At 36.5% G+C, this 15,265-nt stretch overlaps 3 protein-coding genes across 3 annotated transcripts in view; all 3 read right to left on the reverse strand.

Annotated features, from left to right (window-relative positions):
• Positions 55-5,695, reverse strand: LOC18773583 (cytosolic enolase 3). Its single transcript, XM_007207377.2, has 13 exons — positions 5,224-5,695; positions 4,898-5,052; positions 4,357-4,531; positions 3,832-3,903; positions 3,625-3,741; positions 3,138-3,218; positions 2,729-2,805; positions 2,350-2,453; positions 2,044-2,142; positions 1,856-1,941; positions 1,394-1,480; positions 1,083-1,280; positions 55-533 (listed from the first exon to the last, which is right to left on the reverse strand). The coding sequence occupies exons 1-13, from the start codon at positions 5,326-5,328 to the stop codon at positions 462-464; spliced, it is 1,428 nt and encodes a 475-aa protein (XP_007207439.1). The 5' UTR covers positions 5,329-5,695; the 3' UTR covers positions 55-461.
• Positions 6,782-12,307, reverse strand: LOC18774332 (neutral ceramidase). Its single transcript, XM_007208292.2, has 10 exons — positions 12,129-12,307; positions 11,619-12,003; positions 11,138-11,346; positions 10,710-11,054; positions 9,515-9,779; positions 9,132-9,402; positions 8,909-9,034; positions 8,434-8,497; positions 7,948-8,108; positions 6,782-7,488 (listed from the first exon to the last, which is right to left on the reverse strand). Exons 2-10 carry the CDS (start codon positions 11,960-11,962, stop codon positions 6,937-6,939), a joined length of 2,337 nt encoding a protein of 778 aa, XP_007208354.1. The 5' UTR covers positions 11,963-12,003; positions 12,129-12,307; the 3' UTR covers positions 6,782-6,936.
• LOC18775236 overlaps positions 14,541-15,265 on the reverse strand; it is a 2,500-nt gene continuing 1,775 nt past the window's right edge. Inside the window, exons 3-4 of the mRNA XM_020565059.1 lie at positions 15,230-15,265; positions 14,541-14,945 (exon numbers count right to left, since the gene is read on the reverse strand). The exon at positions 15,230-15,265 is cut by the window's right edge and continues 678 nt beyond it. Coding sequence (XP_020420648.1) covers positions 14,853-14,945; positions 15,230-15,265 — 129 coding nt within the window. The 3' untranslated portion in view covers positions 14,541-14,852. The remainder of the gene's footprint in view (positions 14,946-15,229) is intronic.

Genomic DNA, 15,265 nt, shown 5'->3' on the forward strand with positions numbered 1-15,265 from the left:
TCCGCGAATATTGCTTGTATAAGAAAAATATTCACAAGAGTTTTGGTCATTGTATGCGATAATGTCAACCACAGTTCACAAAAATCATTGACAAGCTTACAAGAAAATCATCATTATATGGCCAGTACAACATCCACTCTACAATTTACCAACAAAAGTTCAGATCCAGGGGAAATGTACTCAAAACTGTTCCTTTTTTTCTCTCTCTGCAATTTGTATCTGAAAATTTCATTAGGCTAAAGGCCCATGTCTAGAACTTAATTACACATTTCTTGATGCTCTCCATCTCTTCATATAAAAAACAAAGAAAAAACACTCGATAACAAAAACAATGAAGCAGAAGAACCAGTGAGCGGTGGATCATGTTGATGACTATTTGTGATGTGCACAGTAAGAGCCCCGAACTTTGAATGAAGAATATGAGGAGAATAAAATTGTGTGGAGGAAACCTGGGAAAATGATTAGGGTGATTCCCTCCAGTCTTCACCAGCATAAAATGCGTTGTCCCCAAGTTCTTCCTCAATTCGAAGCAACTGTAAGAAACTTTGGCCAGTCAGTTTCAAATCATGGCTTACTTTGTAACAAGACATCTATGGCGCTAAAAACTATAGACCTAGAGATGGTTGGACCTCTTGGAAAACTGACCATCTTTGTCATATCAGCCTTATAGGGTAAGTTATTAGAAAGTAGCAGTAGCGAGTATAAGAATTTCATTAGCAGATAAATACATAGAAGAGTATAAAAAATGACTTTTTTAAAAATAAAAAAAAAATCAGAAAAAATGAGAGAAAAAACAAGAGAATGAAATGCACCATGGACATGTAAGTTATTTATAGTGTAGACAAATATAACAGTTGTATCGATTCAACTTGTCCTTGGACAATTCCATTCATAATTACTTGTTTCTATAGCATAAGCTAGGAAAAAGGTAATTGTCGTATATGGAATATCAAATATGGAGCTGCAAAAGTACTTCACATACTCTCCATACAGGATTGCAGAGAAAATCTGATACCAAGAGCTTGTTACGCAGCTGATAAACAGAAGAACTGTGGACATGGTAAGTAAATATAAAAGTTGACCTGGTTATACTTAGCCAGCCGCTCGCCTCTGCAAGGAGCACCAGCTTTGATCTGACCTGTTGACAGACCAACAGATAAGTCTGCTATGAAGGAATCTTCAGTTTCACCACATCTGTGGGATGTCACCACTCCCCAGTGCGCATCCTTGGCCAACTTCACCACTTCAATGGCCTCGGTAACCGTCCCAATCTGGTTTATCTAATTTTGAATCATAGTAATATAGTATTAAAAATAGCTCAATACCATAGAACAATAACAGAATATACACCTAAACCAAATTTTCTTATTTCATCCAAATACAAGCTAAATACCTTTACAAGAAGAGCATTACAAGTGGACTCCTCTATTGCTCTCTTAATACGTTTTGGATTCGACATTATCAAGTCATCTCCAACTACCTGCAAAAGCACCAGTCTTCAAGTTAAAACATCTAGCCATATCTCAGGTGTAAAATAGAAAGATCCTTAGGGAATCTGATAGACAACTAACTAATTTATATCGGGGAGCTCCTAAATTACTCAGCCATGGTAACAGGAAAGCCTACCAAATTATTCTTATAAGTTAATCTTTACATCCAACAGGATTTGCAGTTACTACTACCTTAAATATTCACAAGGATGTAAAATAAGAACAGTTACAATACCATGTCTAGTTACTTTCTACATAATTATCCATGAGGAGTATCAATGCCTTCTCTGGCCAAAGCTAATTCAGTCGAAGAATGCAAGCAGCAGGACACTAAATAAATCAACAAGAAGAAAAAATAAACAAACCTGACAAATTCCAAGACCAGAAAACTTTTTGGTGTGTTCCCAGTCCTCCTTATCAAATGGGTCTTCAATTGAAACAATTGGGTACTCTAACACCCCAAAAACAGGGGAAAAGAAGAGATAAAAGGTTAAGTCACAGAGAAAATCAAACACAAAAACATTGAGAAACTTAAAAAGAGATAATTATGTACCATTACAAAGTTCTTTATACATCTCAGTCATATCTTGGCCTGACTTGAAATTTTGTCCCGACTTATTGGCTGATTTGTAGTCCAGGTCATACTTTGTACCTGTATCATGGGGAAACAGAAAGCAAAATATCAGCATTTAAGTATATATGAGCTCGTGTTCTTTTTAGAAAGAAGATAAAATTTTAACCATTACTACAAGGTAATTTTAGCCTCAGCTTTTCACCAAGAATATATCGGATGTAGTTATTTTATTTTCAACATTTTCTTATGTTACAGAAAGACCAATTTTCAAGAAAGATCCATCACCTATGCAAAAGTCAGTAGCAGCAACATCAATTGCTAGTTTTATTTGCTCATTATAACCTGTTCTGCTGATCGCCTCTTTTACAAGATCCAAGACTTCTTTAATGCTGCCAAGAGATATAGAAAAATGATAACAATAACAAAAGGCATATCAAATAACCTTTTAGTAAATTTAACCTTTTCTCATACGCCACAAAGTAACAACAGCCATTACAATTAGTTGTGCAAAGCTAAAACAATCTTTAATGCATTGTAAGAGCTTGCAAGATGGTTGGTTTTCCTCTTTCGCAAGTTAGCTTTCATTTTTAGAAGGCAGTTTCAGGGGGACTCCCATAAGGTAAAGAAATTAAAGAAGATCACAGATCATAGAAAAAACACTTGCCTGGAGATGTTTGGAGCAAAACCACCATCTTCTCCAACATTACATCCATGTGCGCCATATTTTTCTGTAATAACAGCCTGTTCTTTTTACAAACAATAATAAACTATCAATAATAACGGGACATGGTGGCATCTCCTTGTTCACATGTACAGAGCAAAGTCCATTTGACCTTTAAGCAGCATGTGGTTAAATTACTGCTTAATAAAATTTCAAGTGGAAATTTTTTTGTTCAAGTCCATTACTTTTTAGAACATAACCATATGCTATAAAATTTGCAACATAAATTAAGGACAATTACTATAAAAAAATGAGCAACTCAATAAGTCTCTCGAACTAGAACAGATTTTCACGTCACTAGGAGCAATACACTGGATATAATCTCAAAAGTTAAACAGTTGAGATGAAATACCTTCAAGTGATGATAGGTTTCCGATCCCATTTGCAATGCCTCCTCAAACCTGTTAGCTCCAATTGGGAGAACCATAATTTCCTGAATATTTAGAAGTCAACTTTAATTATAAGGACATGTTACACATTATTTGAAAGTGTTCATGTTAAAAATATTACAATCGAAATCACTAAACAGCCTCAGCAGGTTAAAACCAATATTATAGGATGGAAAAAGAGAACATTAAGCGGTGGTTTCTGAAACAATCACATTCATGTAGTAGTATCTAGAAGTATCTAATTAGTAACTTCCAATGTAGTTAGATTCCAAGAACCAATGATTTTAAAATTTTAAATTCCGACCTTATTTTAAGTGAAAATATCATACTTTCATGATGTCAACAACAAAAATGGTGCAAATCTTGAAACCCTCTTCCCACATAAATCACAACCCAAAACAGAAGATTTGGAAAGTACATATCTAAACATTAAAGCTTACCAGAGCATACCTGAATGGCCAGATTATTCCCAGCACGCTTTCCCCCACTTATAACAGTGAAAGCAGGGACAGGCAGGGTCAGTTGTGATTTTCCGGAAAGGTCGGCAATATGTTTGTACAGTGGCACCTGATGTTTATCTTTTCTCAGAAACTTTGGGGGAAAAGAGTACACAAGTATTACCAATACTTAGAAAGTAATAATAGAAAAGAGTCATACCTCTTTTTGAGCAGCTCCAGCTTTGCAAGCAGCAATTGACACAGCTAGTATGGCATTTACTCCAAGTTCACCCTGAAAGTTGATTTAAGAGTACAATAACTTTATTTTTTTCCAAAAATACAAGAGAGAAAGAAAGAAGAAACTAAGAATTCTCCTTTTTCACCACATAAGAGAAAGGACACAAAGTAGTAGTGTATGATGTGGCCAAAAAGGAAATCATAAATCCAAAAACTAAGTATATTCAGAAAACTATTAGCAGCAAAATCAATATTAAGATTACAAATGCTTGATACAGTTAACATTCAGACTTCCATATGCATAATTTGCAAATATATTAGAGAGATGCCTAAAACTTAAGATTTTATATCGATAGACAAGGAGAGTCATAGAATACTACCAGATATCAGACTAGAAATGCAATGCCATGCAAGCACCAAAATATATTAGTAACTAGTACTCAAATAGCACATAGCACAGATCAGAAAACAGCTCAATTACATCAAGTCACACTGAAAATAAAAGTACCTTCTTTTCTGTTCTATCCAGTTCTATCATTGCCTGATCAATCTGAGACTGAAGCGTAGGATCCATGCCTACCAATGCTTCGGATATTTTCTCATTCACATTCTTAACAGCTCTAATCACACTATTTCCAAGATACGATCCCTTGTCCCCATCTCGCAATTCAACAGCCTCATACCTGGTTTCAAAAGTAAAGTTCCCCACCATACATAATATATTATAATTTTGAATGGGATGGAGATCAAATAGCATAGTCCACAAGTGGCATAACATATATAGATACTTAACAGTTTCTTGATTAAGCAATAACAGTTCAATTTCTTAATCATTCCAAACATTTCCACACCCAAAGAAAGCAAATAAAAAATTGTGCAATTCACACTTTAAAGTCTTATGCTTTCTCTACAAACTATGTAGAACAATGATAAATATAGAGCTAATGATCAAAATATGAATAGCTGAATTCCTTAACGAATAAATTTTCTCAGCAGCCAAACAACAGAGAGAGAGAGAGAGAGAGAGAGAGAGAGAGAGAGAAACTTACATTCCTGAAAGATCAGAACTAGGAGCAGAAGCACGAAACATTCCTTTGTTAGTGTGGAGGTCCACTTCAACAGTTGGAATTCCTCTGCTATCGAGGATCTGCCGAGCTTTGACCTTCGTTATCACTGACGGAATCGCTTTCCTCATATGATTCGACTGCATTATTCATATCATAACAACAACAAAATCAGCACAAATCGAAACACAAACTCCCGCACAGCTCAAACAAAACTAATCAAAGAAACTACAATTTCCTTCTATTTTTCTATAATTTAATTACTCCCGCATTTTCTTTGTCTGAGAGAGAGAGAGAGTGAGTAGATTTACGATATAGAGGACGGGATCGGGGGCCTTAGCCCTAACGGCGGCATTGACGGCGTCTTCGATTTTCCGAGAGAGCATGTGGTTATCCAAATAGTCTTGCACCGACATTTTCTTCTTCTTTTGAGAAAAACTAACTCGATTTCTGACGAAAACAATGGTGGTTTTCAGATTTGAGCTCCACGGAGAGAGGCCGAGCCCTAATTGAATAAAAGCTTTACACAGTGAGAAGCTTAATACTTTCTGAAGAGAGTGGCGCTGGCTCCGAATATTGTTTTTGAATTTTGAGTGTCTTCCGCTTGCTTCTTTTATAATCTCGGATGAGGCTTCTCAAAGCTTCAGGTCCCGGGGTATTACCGTACTACGAACTGAGAGGAGGAAGGTCTTGGACATGTATCATCCATCGGCTAAGTGTAGCAAAACGCAACGTCTCTGGGTGTAATTCCCGTTGCTTTTGGTTTTCGTGTTTTATTGCAATATTTTCTGATCTGTAATTCATATTTAGTTAGTGTTTGTAATGATTAAATAAATCTTTTTGGGTCAAATAATGATTTAAAATAATTTATCCTTTTACTTTGCTGGCATTCCACATTCTCTTTTTTCATATTGGGTTTTTTTTAAAAAAAAAAATTTATGGTGTTGATGAAATTACAATAAAACTCATGTTTATTTTTCACATTGGTTTTTTTTCTTTTTACTCTTTAAATTTTCACCAAACCAATATGATGAAAATGAATACTCCGATCACATGAAAACCGCAGCAAGTTTGATGAAACTTGCTATTTTTGTAGTGTTATTTGGCTCTAGTTTGATGAAAGAAGTTACATGGGAATTGGAATGAATCGGGAAACATAGGAATGGGAGTTGAACAATTGGAATTGAATTATGATTTTTTTTCTAGTAACCTACATATTTTTTTTTATTCTGTATAAGTAAACGCAGTAGAGTCTAGAATTCGAATAATTATAATACCCATGTGTTAGCAAACACGAGAGAAACATAAACTAGAATAATTCCAATACACGTTCCTGGAAGTACACATATTAAATTAAAGTATAATTTAGCCTTTATTTTTTAGGGAGATTCACTATTATACCCAATATGGGGGCCAAAATTATAAAAATACCCTATATAAAATGGACTTTAGAAACACACCCAAAGTCCATTTACAACATAACAAAAAAGCTTTTAACTTCTTATAAATTACAAAACTGCCATCAATTTCTTAAAACAAGCCCAACCCCAAAATCTCATAAAAATACCCAAAGCACTCAATAGGGCATCAAAGTAATTTAATAATTAATATTAAATTCAATAAGGCCAGCTATCATTTTTTGGGTTTTTTTTGGGTTTGTTTATAGGAATTCAATTGTGTAGGGTTTATTTATAATATTAGTGCTAGAAATGGGTATATCACTAAATATCTCTATTTTTTATCCGGCTACCTTAATTTTCATTCCATATTTGATTGCTATTGCACCTGTTATCCATTTTATCATATCCTCCCTTTCGCCAAAGGGATATTTGCAAACCAATTTTCTAGATTTGGCAGAGAGCACGAGAGTAGTATAAAAACAACGTGATTATATTGCATCATAGTACAAACGAAGAAATATGGGATGCTCTCTATACGCGCAAGATAGATCCGGTGGTACAACAGAGAGTCGTATGTTTAGCAAAAAATGCTACCAAATACCCCGTATACAAAGTTACAGAGTCTTATGCTACCACGAAAGCACTAGATGAACCTGTAAAGTGGCGAATCGATCCCACCAGACTCTTTGAGGCACCAAAATGTCTAATTCTGTACACACCGGGAGTTGCAGACTGAGGAATTCTCCACTCTATGGTTGCCTGACTTCTAGTGCTGAGTTTGGAAGGTCTTGACCACTTAAACCGCAGGCAGAAATCATCGTCGTCATAAGCTGGAACCCAAGTATCCTTTCCGTGGAGAATCTCCACAAGGGCAAATGTACCTTCAGTCATAAGGTCATTCCGAGGACAAGCTGACCAGAACGTAACTGTTACCATGTCATGGCCTCTCTTGAAGGTGGAGTTCTGAGGAACATCGGAGCTGCAGTCCCCAAAACTAACACCGCGAGGGGTTGCATCCATCACAACAGGTGTAAGTAAGCTTATTTGTTTATCAAGGAGATCAGGGGGTTGTGGACCCGGTGCAACAGGTTTGCCACTGATGAGAGCGGTAGCAAGCTTCTTGAATTCCTGAATGTAGGCACTGAGTGTGTGTGGTCCATACAGAGTGGAGGCACCCTGGGCAGCATAATGGGTTAAATAATGAATTTCGATTGCACTATAACAGTCCCAAGACAAAACTGTATAATCATAATAAAAACACCTATTTATGAATTTTGAACCACAACGCTACAATAGAAATTATAAAAACTAACTTAACGAAAAAAGAGAGGGTGAAATCAAGCTGTTCCCACGGGAGGCTGATGGAATATGGCATTTATTTTATTATCGAGAGCACAGGTTTACTCCTAAACCACTTCCTAGTAGGAAGAACCAGTAGTCTAAACTGGTTACTGAACAGACGTTCTGAGAATTTTGTAAGCTACCTATATGTCATATTTAGGATGCATTGTTAGCTTACTAACAAGTTTTACGATTTTATGACTAATTTTGCTTAATATATCCTAGGAATTTTCCAAATTCTCTCTCTGTTAGAATGTATAAGCAATCTATAAATTCAAGAAACTAAGAACTGACCTCATATCTCTGCACCTGATACTCTTCAAAGGTAGTTATATACTGTGAATAAGTATTAGTCAATCCTGCTATAACAACATGAACATTTGCGCCATTGCTACCACTAGTCAGTTTTGTCTTCACAGCATCACGGAGACGCCTACCAGCCATTGTTGTAAATTCTGTGCGGAACAAATTCATGACAAAAATTTAGGAGGCATTCAAACTGTTGACCAGTTTAAAGTAAAAAAAAAGGACTTTAGTGTGTCCAAAAAAGCAACTTTAACGTATTAACAAAAGTGCTGTTTAGACACTTACTGCAATAACATACTAGCCATTCACCATTTGGCCCCTCTACTATTTTTAAAAATATAGGCTATTTCTAGATTGCTTATAATTATTAAAACAGAAACTCAGAAAAAAAGAAAGTTAAAGTTGTTCACACATTCAAAAAGTTAAACATTAATTCCTAGTATTTAGTTTTACGAAAGAAGGGTAAGATACTACCTCCAGGTACACTGAGAATGACAAGCTGCCCTATTCGAATGATCTGAATTGGAAGTATTGAAGGCTGCAGGAACAATGGAGAGAGAGATATAAGTAAACTTTAGGGAAAATATTATAGTAGTTCAGAAGACATCTACCAAAAATATTTTTCTAGCTCATAGAGAAAACAACTCAAATGGCTGCAACCTCATGCCTATACATGAAAGACAATTTGGAATATATATTTTTTTCTACTATGCAGATGGTCTCCTGAAGAATCCAGAACAGATGAAACAGAAGCTGTTATTTCCTATTGCTAATATAACATGAATCTGATATAAGTTATGAACCTCAACTACAATATAATATATCAGGTGAAGCTATATGATTACACAGACTTTTAAATGGTATGAACGAGATACTATATGATCCAACGACTTAGGGAGTTTCATTTAATGCTACATCTTTGTCAAATGAAATATGTGATGCAACCTACCGCCCAATCATATGGTTGCTTCATTTCACCAGTATCAAGTAAGATTGGCTTTGGATTCTGACAATCCACTTGTTCCTTGCCTGGTGTTTTGAGTACATTGCGCACCAACCTCCAGAAGGCATTTCCCTGATATGACACAATAAACATGCAAAATGGTCAGTTAGAAATTATTGTGAGAGCATAGAACATGCACTACACATGAAATATTGCATTTACATGTTACCTTATCATCGCCTTGCGTGAAATCAAAAGCTCCAGGTCCGTCAGTGGTTCCAGCAGCAAATCCAAACCCCATTGCAGCAGGGCATGTTTTTACCACCTTTGAACCTCCTCCCTGTTTGGTAAGCGTCACTTCAAGTTGGGAGAAGTCTATGTAGGCATGGCGATAGTCAACCTTCCCCTTCAGCTGCTCAGATGCTTTGTTGAAAAGATCCACAGCTTTTCTGAGTTGCCTCTCACCAATCATACGTGTACTTTCAAATTCATCTGGGTAACTGTAACGTCATGTACAAGATGCAATTTAGTATTTGCACAGGCATCGTAAACCATAGTCATATGTGTACATGTCAGTAACAAAAGAAATATAGTGGGAAAAGGAATAAATACCCCGGTCCTCGGCCATAGCACAACTCATTTTTCCCACCACAGGTGCTGTGATTGAACTCACAAGGTAGTCCAGTGTCTGTACAGAAAGCGCCTAGAACATTCGGGCTTACATCACCACAGTTTGATTGACAAAATGCAGAAACAAATCCAGGCTTGTCAGCCTGCCTTAGTGCACCCCTGACACGTCTTGCAACACTCAAGGTCCTGGTTGCTAGCTTACCAGGAGGAGACTGAAAGGATGCAGCAAGCTCTAGTAACTCATGGTCTGAAATCAGAATTAAAAACAAATTAAACAATTGCTACTCCCTTTCTTGTTGTTCTCATAACTAAAAGTATTATGATGACTCAACACAACCTAATCTGTGAGAACAAACCAATCTTACGTCTACATCTTAGTTAGTCAATTTTAACAATAAATCCACCGTAGACTGGATATAGCTCCATTTCTTGCTTCACATTCCTATAAGATAGTCCTGGCTAAACCCATAGTTCTGAATGTACAATGAAACCCAACATTTAACATGCAAATGCACCAAAGTCTCCTTCAGATTATGACATATGTTTATACGATGCACAGATAAAAAACAATTAAGGTAGAGAGTTGAAAGAGGTCAAATCCTATTAACATGCCATATTTCAAAAGACATCAGAATGATTTTGAGAATAACTCCACTTGCATACTTGGTTTTGTTTTCAAAAGTTCTCTTATAACACACGAAGTTCATTGGTTCCCCTCAATTAAAGGAAAACACACACAGGCAAGTCAGCCATGCTTAAGGTACACAAAATTTTGCAGTATCCGTGTACATCATATATGTAGTACATAGATAAAGTTGGGCATCAAGCAAGCATCACCATGTAAAACTCTAGCTTAAAAGTCAGAGAAGTCGAGAACAATATTAACATCCCAGACATATGCACATAACAAAGACAGGCCCATATGCAATGCAGTATCTAAATCCTTGATACAGGTATAGCCTCTGCTAAGACAGACATCATTAAATATTACAAAAGGGTGTTGACATGTATATATGTTGTAGTAACATGGTTTAAATATGACAAGTTGTTTCTGTGCCAAAATTCTAGCTCACGACCAGTGTCATATTTTAACTATAATTCAATTCAGCTATTTCTTAAGAACCTAAACCAATTTTATCTTCATGTACAGTAATTAAATGCAACTGGAGTAACTCACGATTATCATGACGGTCATTAAATAAGTTTGAGACTCTTCGCGGGATTCCATCAGCAGCAACTTCACCAGAATATGCACTTCTAGAACCAGTCTCCTCAAACCAGTCTTCCATAAATCGAGCAGCAGCACCCTTGTTATCCCCACTAATCAATGAGTTTGTACGACTCATAGAAGTTCCATGAGTTGCAAACCAGTTGAAGCTGCCAACCGGACCCCATTGATCATCAACAAACTTCAGAAGAGTCATTTCTTTATCGACGTCATACTTGTATTTACTGCGTTCTGATGCAGGGTTATTGAGATAAGCACTAGGACTGCGATTTACGCCAGCATCTAAGATTTCCCCTGTAAAGAACCAAAACCTACATGAGGACATAGTCACTAATATTTGAAAAGAAAAAGAAAAGGATCAGGACTCTCCCACCTACCCTTATTAACAAAAATTGATCCTGGCCCGAGATTTTCATGAGCTTGAATAATACTTTTCGCAATGCCGTCAACAAGGACATCAAATGACTGACGCACAAACCCAAGAGATGTTACAATATACACCACATATTGGAGATAGCCCCCAGGGCCAGCGTGGGTGTGAATTCCACTAATAGCTACATTCTTTTCAGTGTACAGGTCCCCATACCTGCCAAATAATAACCCAGTAAGATTTCTGTCATATACCCTAAAAAGATGAAATCACCCTTAAAACAAACTGTGAACTTAGCCACTCCTCTAAACTTGGTTCATTTTAAAATTCTCTTGCTACCAAGTTACAACAGCTTTTATGGGACCTTAGAAACATATCAAATAACATGAAAGATACGATCACCCATAGAAACTAGTGCAATTTGACAATTTATACACATTGATAGACAATTGCAGCTTAGCTCCAAAAATGTCAGTAAAATGGGTTACCTTGCCTTCAACCTCTCCACCACTTTCAATTTCACAAGCTGTGAAGCCATGCAAGCATCAAGATTCACAAAAGCCACTCGGTTCCCCTGCGGCTCGGCCACAATGAACGTGCGAGCTCGCAACCTGAAGTGAACCCCCGAAGCGATCTGCTCCGTGTTCGCGTACCCCATCATGTTGACATCAGCAGCAGGACCAGTGATGTCGTAGCTCCCAAGACCAATCAAATAGTTCGAATCGGAGAGAGCTCCTTCGACACTACACAGAACGAGTAGAATTACGATTTTGAACCACAAAGCTCCATAAGTTCTCCGAACCTTGTTATCGCCGAGACCCAAAAACTCCATGGCAGCTCCTCCAAATAAACCGATTATAGCTTAACCATTTCCTTCCATTGGAGAAACACACAAAATTAGCAAATTTTTTATGAAAAAAATTCAACACAGTTAGAGAATTAGTAAGAATTCCACTTCAAAATTGAACTGAAATGAGCTCTCACGCATTAGTTTGTACCTCAATACACTTTCAGGCAGTTTTCGCTGACCCGGTGCTTCAACAAAGCCAGTGATCAGAGAGAGAGAGAGGGAGAGGTGTTGGTGTTTGAGAGAGAAGAGCTTCAGAGCACACCCGCGTTTTGTTATGCAGTCAAAGCGAAGAAAAATATTACAGGTAGCTGGGAAGGGAAGGCACGCACGGATGCTTAAATATGGTTTTGGTAGTTGTCAGAAATTCTATTTTAAATGAATTTGTTGAATTGACGTGGCGGGCGGGGCCCTTTGGGTGCATGGAACCGGCTGTGTACTGTGAGTCTCAAGTGTTTGATTTTGATTGGATCGGCTTTCTGTTTCCATTGTACATCATCATTAATGAAGCCCGCTAAGGCACGTCGAATACTTGAAAAATACAAAGAGTTGTAAAGTTAGTCTAGACTATGCCAAAAACGTACTACCATGAGGAAAGATCGTCGAACCTCTCTTGCAGATAAAGGTATAACACCAGGACATGTATAATCCAAAACCAGTACTCTAATACTTAATTGAGTCATTTCATTGCTTATGCTGGAAGCCACCTTACATAAGTTAAGCAATATTCGAGACGTGAGAAATTATGAATCTAAAAAGTTGGGAATAAGAAAGAGAAGGAACGAAACTGCTTCCTTAATTCTTTATTTTTAAGGTATTGAATTACATATTATGATGTGGATTATAATCATGATTTTTGATTCCTTAAATGTTAGAAAACGAAATGGAAGTCGACAATCAAAATTATAATTATTTCCATTTCAAGTAAGTAAACATATCATTAATGTCAATTGTAAAGGTACTTTTGGACCCGAGGTACTCTCCCCCTTCCTCAATATTGTTTTTATAATAAATTCCAAAGTCTATTTAAAAAGTCAAGTACTCTGAGACTAATATGCAAACTAATATGCAAAGTGCAAGCCAGAGTTCTTGTTTGTAACAACAAATGCATCATCTTAATCATATATTTTTCAAGCTCTCATTATTCTTGCTTCAGCTCTCAATGATGGTATTGATTAGAGCAGAGGCGCAAACAAAAGAAGCCACCAAAAGATGCAAATCCTGCAGTAAGTAAGAAAATCACAAGTCATCAGAAAACTCCTCTTGATATATATAGATATCCACTACACCAGATGACTTGAAGCTTCAGAACTGGACGAACATATTTGTGTTTCACAAAGTTAAACATCAGCAAAAAAACCAGAAAAACAAAGGCAAAACAGAGAGCATCACCTCATCTTATTACGCAACCGAGCTGTCCGGGATATAGTTCTATCTTTGATGCCTGAGGAATACATTGGTGAGAGTATAGTCACAAAGAAAAGAGGTCACCAGAAGACGAAAGGCCTGCAGCAAGTAACATTACAAGAGACATCAACAATAAAACTACTAAGAATATGTACTTGAAGCTTCAAAACTAGAAGAAACACAGACAATTAATGCATGAGCAGTCAAATTGAAGCAGTGGCAGACAAAATTAGTTGTGTACAATGTAAGTGTATGATGCATGAGCATAGGGGTGGATCAAGATAGATATTTATCATTCAATTAGTTATTTCATGATATATTGTTATTTTCTTATTTAGGTAGTTTTAGGATATCTTTTATTATTTATGTGTGATTTTATAATTAATTAGTTTAACTTTGGACCAAGTAACCTTGGTGCCCAAATCTTGTAAAGTCTATAAATAAGGCTAATGTAATAGTTGTAGGGAGTATATGTTGATGATTAATAAAATAGTTTCTTTGTGGCATGGATTTGCTACGATATATATGAGTTTGCATTAGCTCTAGATTTCGGTGCTCGTGTATGTGGTTGGTGACCTATATCCGGACCCCGATCCCCATCAGTGTAACAAAATTTTATGGACTGATCAGAAATCATCAACTATAATGAGTTGCTACAAAATTAAATTACAAACAATAACTAACCTCCTCCTTCCCAACCTGCACAGTTTGCACTTCAATGTCAGAGAATGGCACCTTTAATGTCAGTTTGCTTTCAATTTTCTTTTTAACTTGTTTCAATTATCTTTTAGTTCTTTTAAACTTAAAAATAAAAGGAAGAACAATTCAACCACATGCCACGCATTGTTTGTTTGTTATTTCTGAGGAGAGAATTCTCATGGGAACTTGGATTTATTAAGATTAGGTCCCGCTTTTGATGACCCAGATATTGGGAACGCGATCAATCTCTTCATTAGCAAAGCCAGATCATGGCAGAACCATACACAGATCAAATACTTCATGTTGCTTGTTTATATCAGACCAAAAACTGCAAATTTTTATTTGATTTTTATAACAACTCTAAATTATTCTAATCTACGGGAAGGTGAACTCAAACTTAGGTGCAACGACGTAGTGCTCCTGCCCTAGCCAATTGGCCAATCCACATCCGCAAAAATACTGCAAAACTAGTCAAAGCTTTTATGGGTTTATATTTTTTCTTCACGACCATAGTTCATGGCTGACTAGCCTCAAGCTTTTCAGAAATAAGATTGGACAATGACTATAACAAAATTTAACCAAACATAAGCTAAGACCTAGATCTAGCAAAATAGTACACGTTTCTTACAGCCCAAAATGATCAAATGGCAAACCTTGTATGCAGGTCATACCATGTACACACAAAAGTTAATCTCAGATCAATAGCCTACTAGAATTCTTATGTAGTAACAACAAAGGCAACCTCTTCTTTGTAAGTAGAACCATTCTCTCATTGTTCTTGCTTTGGCTCCCTAAGATCCGCAACGAAGGTATTGGTCAGAACAGAGTCACAAAGAAAAGAAGACAACAAAAGATGCAAAGCCTGAAACAGTTAACAAATTCAAGAGTCAATAATCATATATAACTCATCTGGATAGGTATCCACTATAAGTCTAAATCAAAGGACTTGAAAATTCAAAACTTAACAGACACAAAGATAATTTATATGCAGCACAATATTATAGTGGAGATGAAACAATCACTCATTCAACTATGAAGCTAAAAAGGATTTCAGTGTTACGTACAGACAAATAATACGAAAATCTCAGAGAAGACATGTAACATTATAGTAGACAAAAACTTCAGCAGCAATTATAAATAACTCACCTCCTTCTTGCCCACATGCACAGTTTGATCCTCAAT

The sequence above is a fragment of the Prunus persica genome, chromosome G6, assembly GCF_000346465.2.
Source record: "Prunus persica cultivar Lovell chromosome G6, Prunus_persica_NCBIv2, whole genome shotgun sequence".
In the NCBI taxonomy this organism is placed as follows: domain Eukaryota; kingdom Viridiplantae; phylum Streptophyta; class Magnoliopsida; order Rosales; family Rosaceae; genus Prunus; species Prunus persica.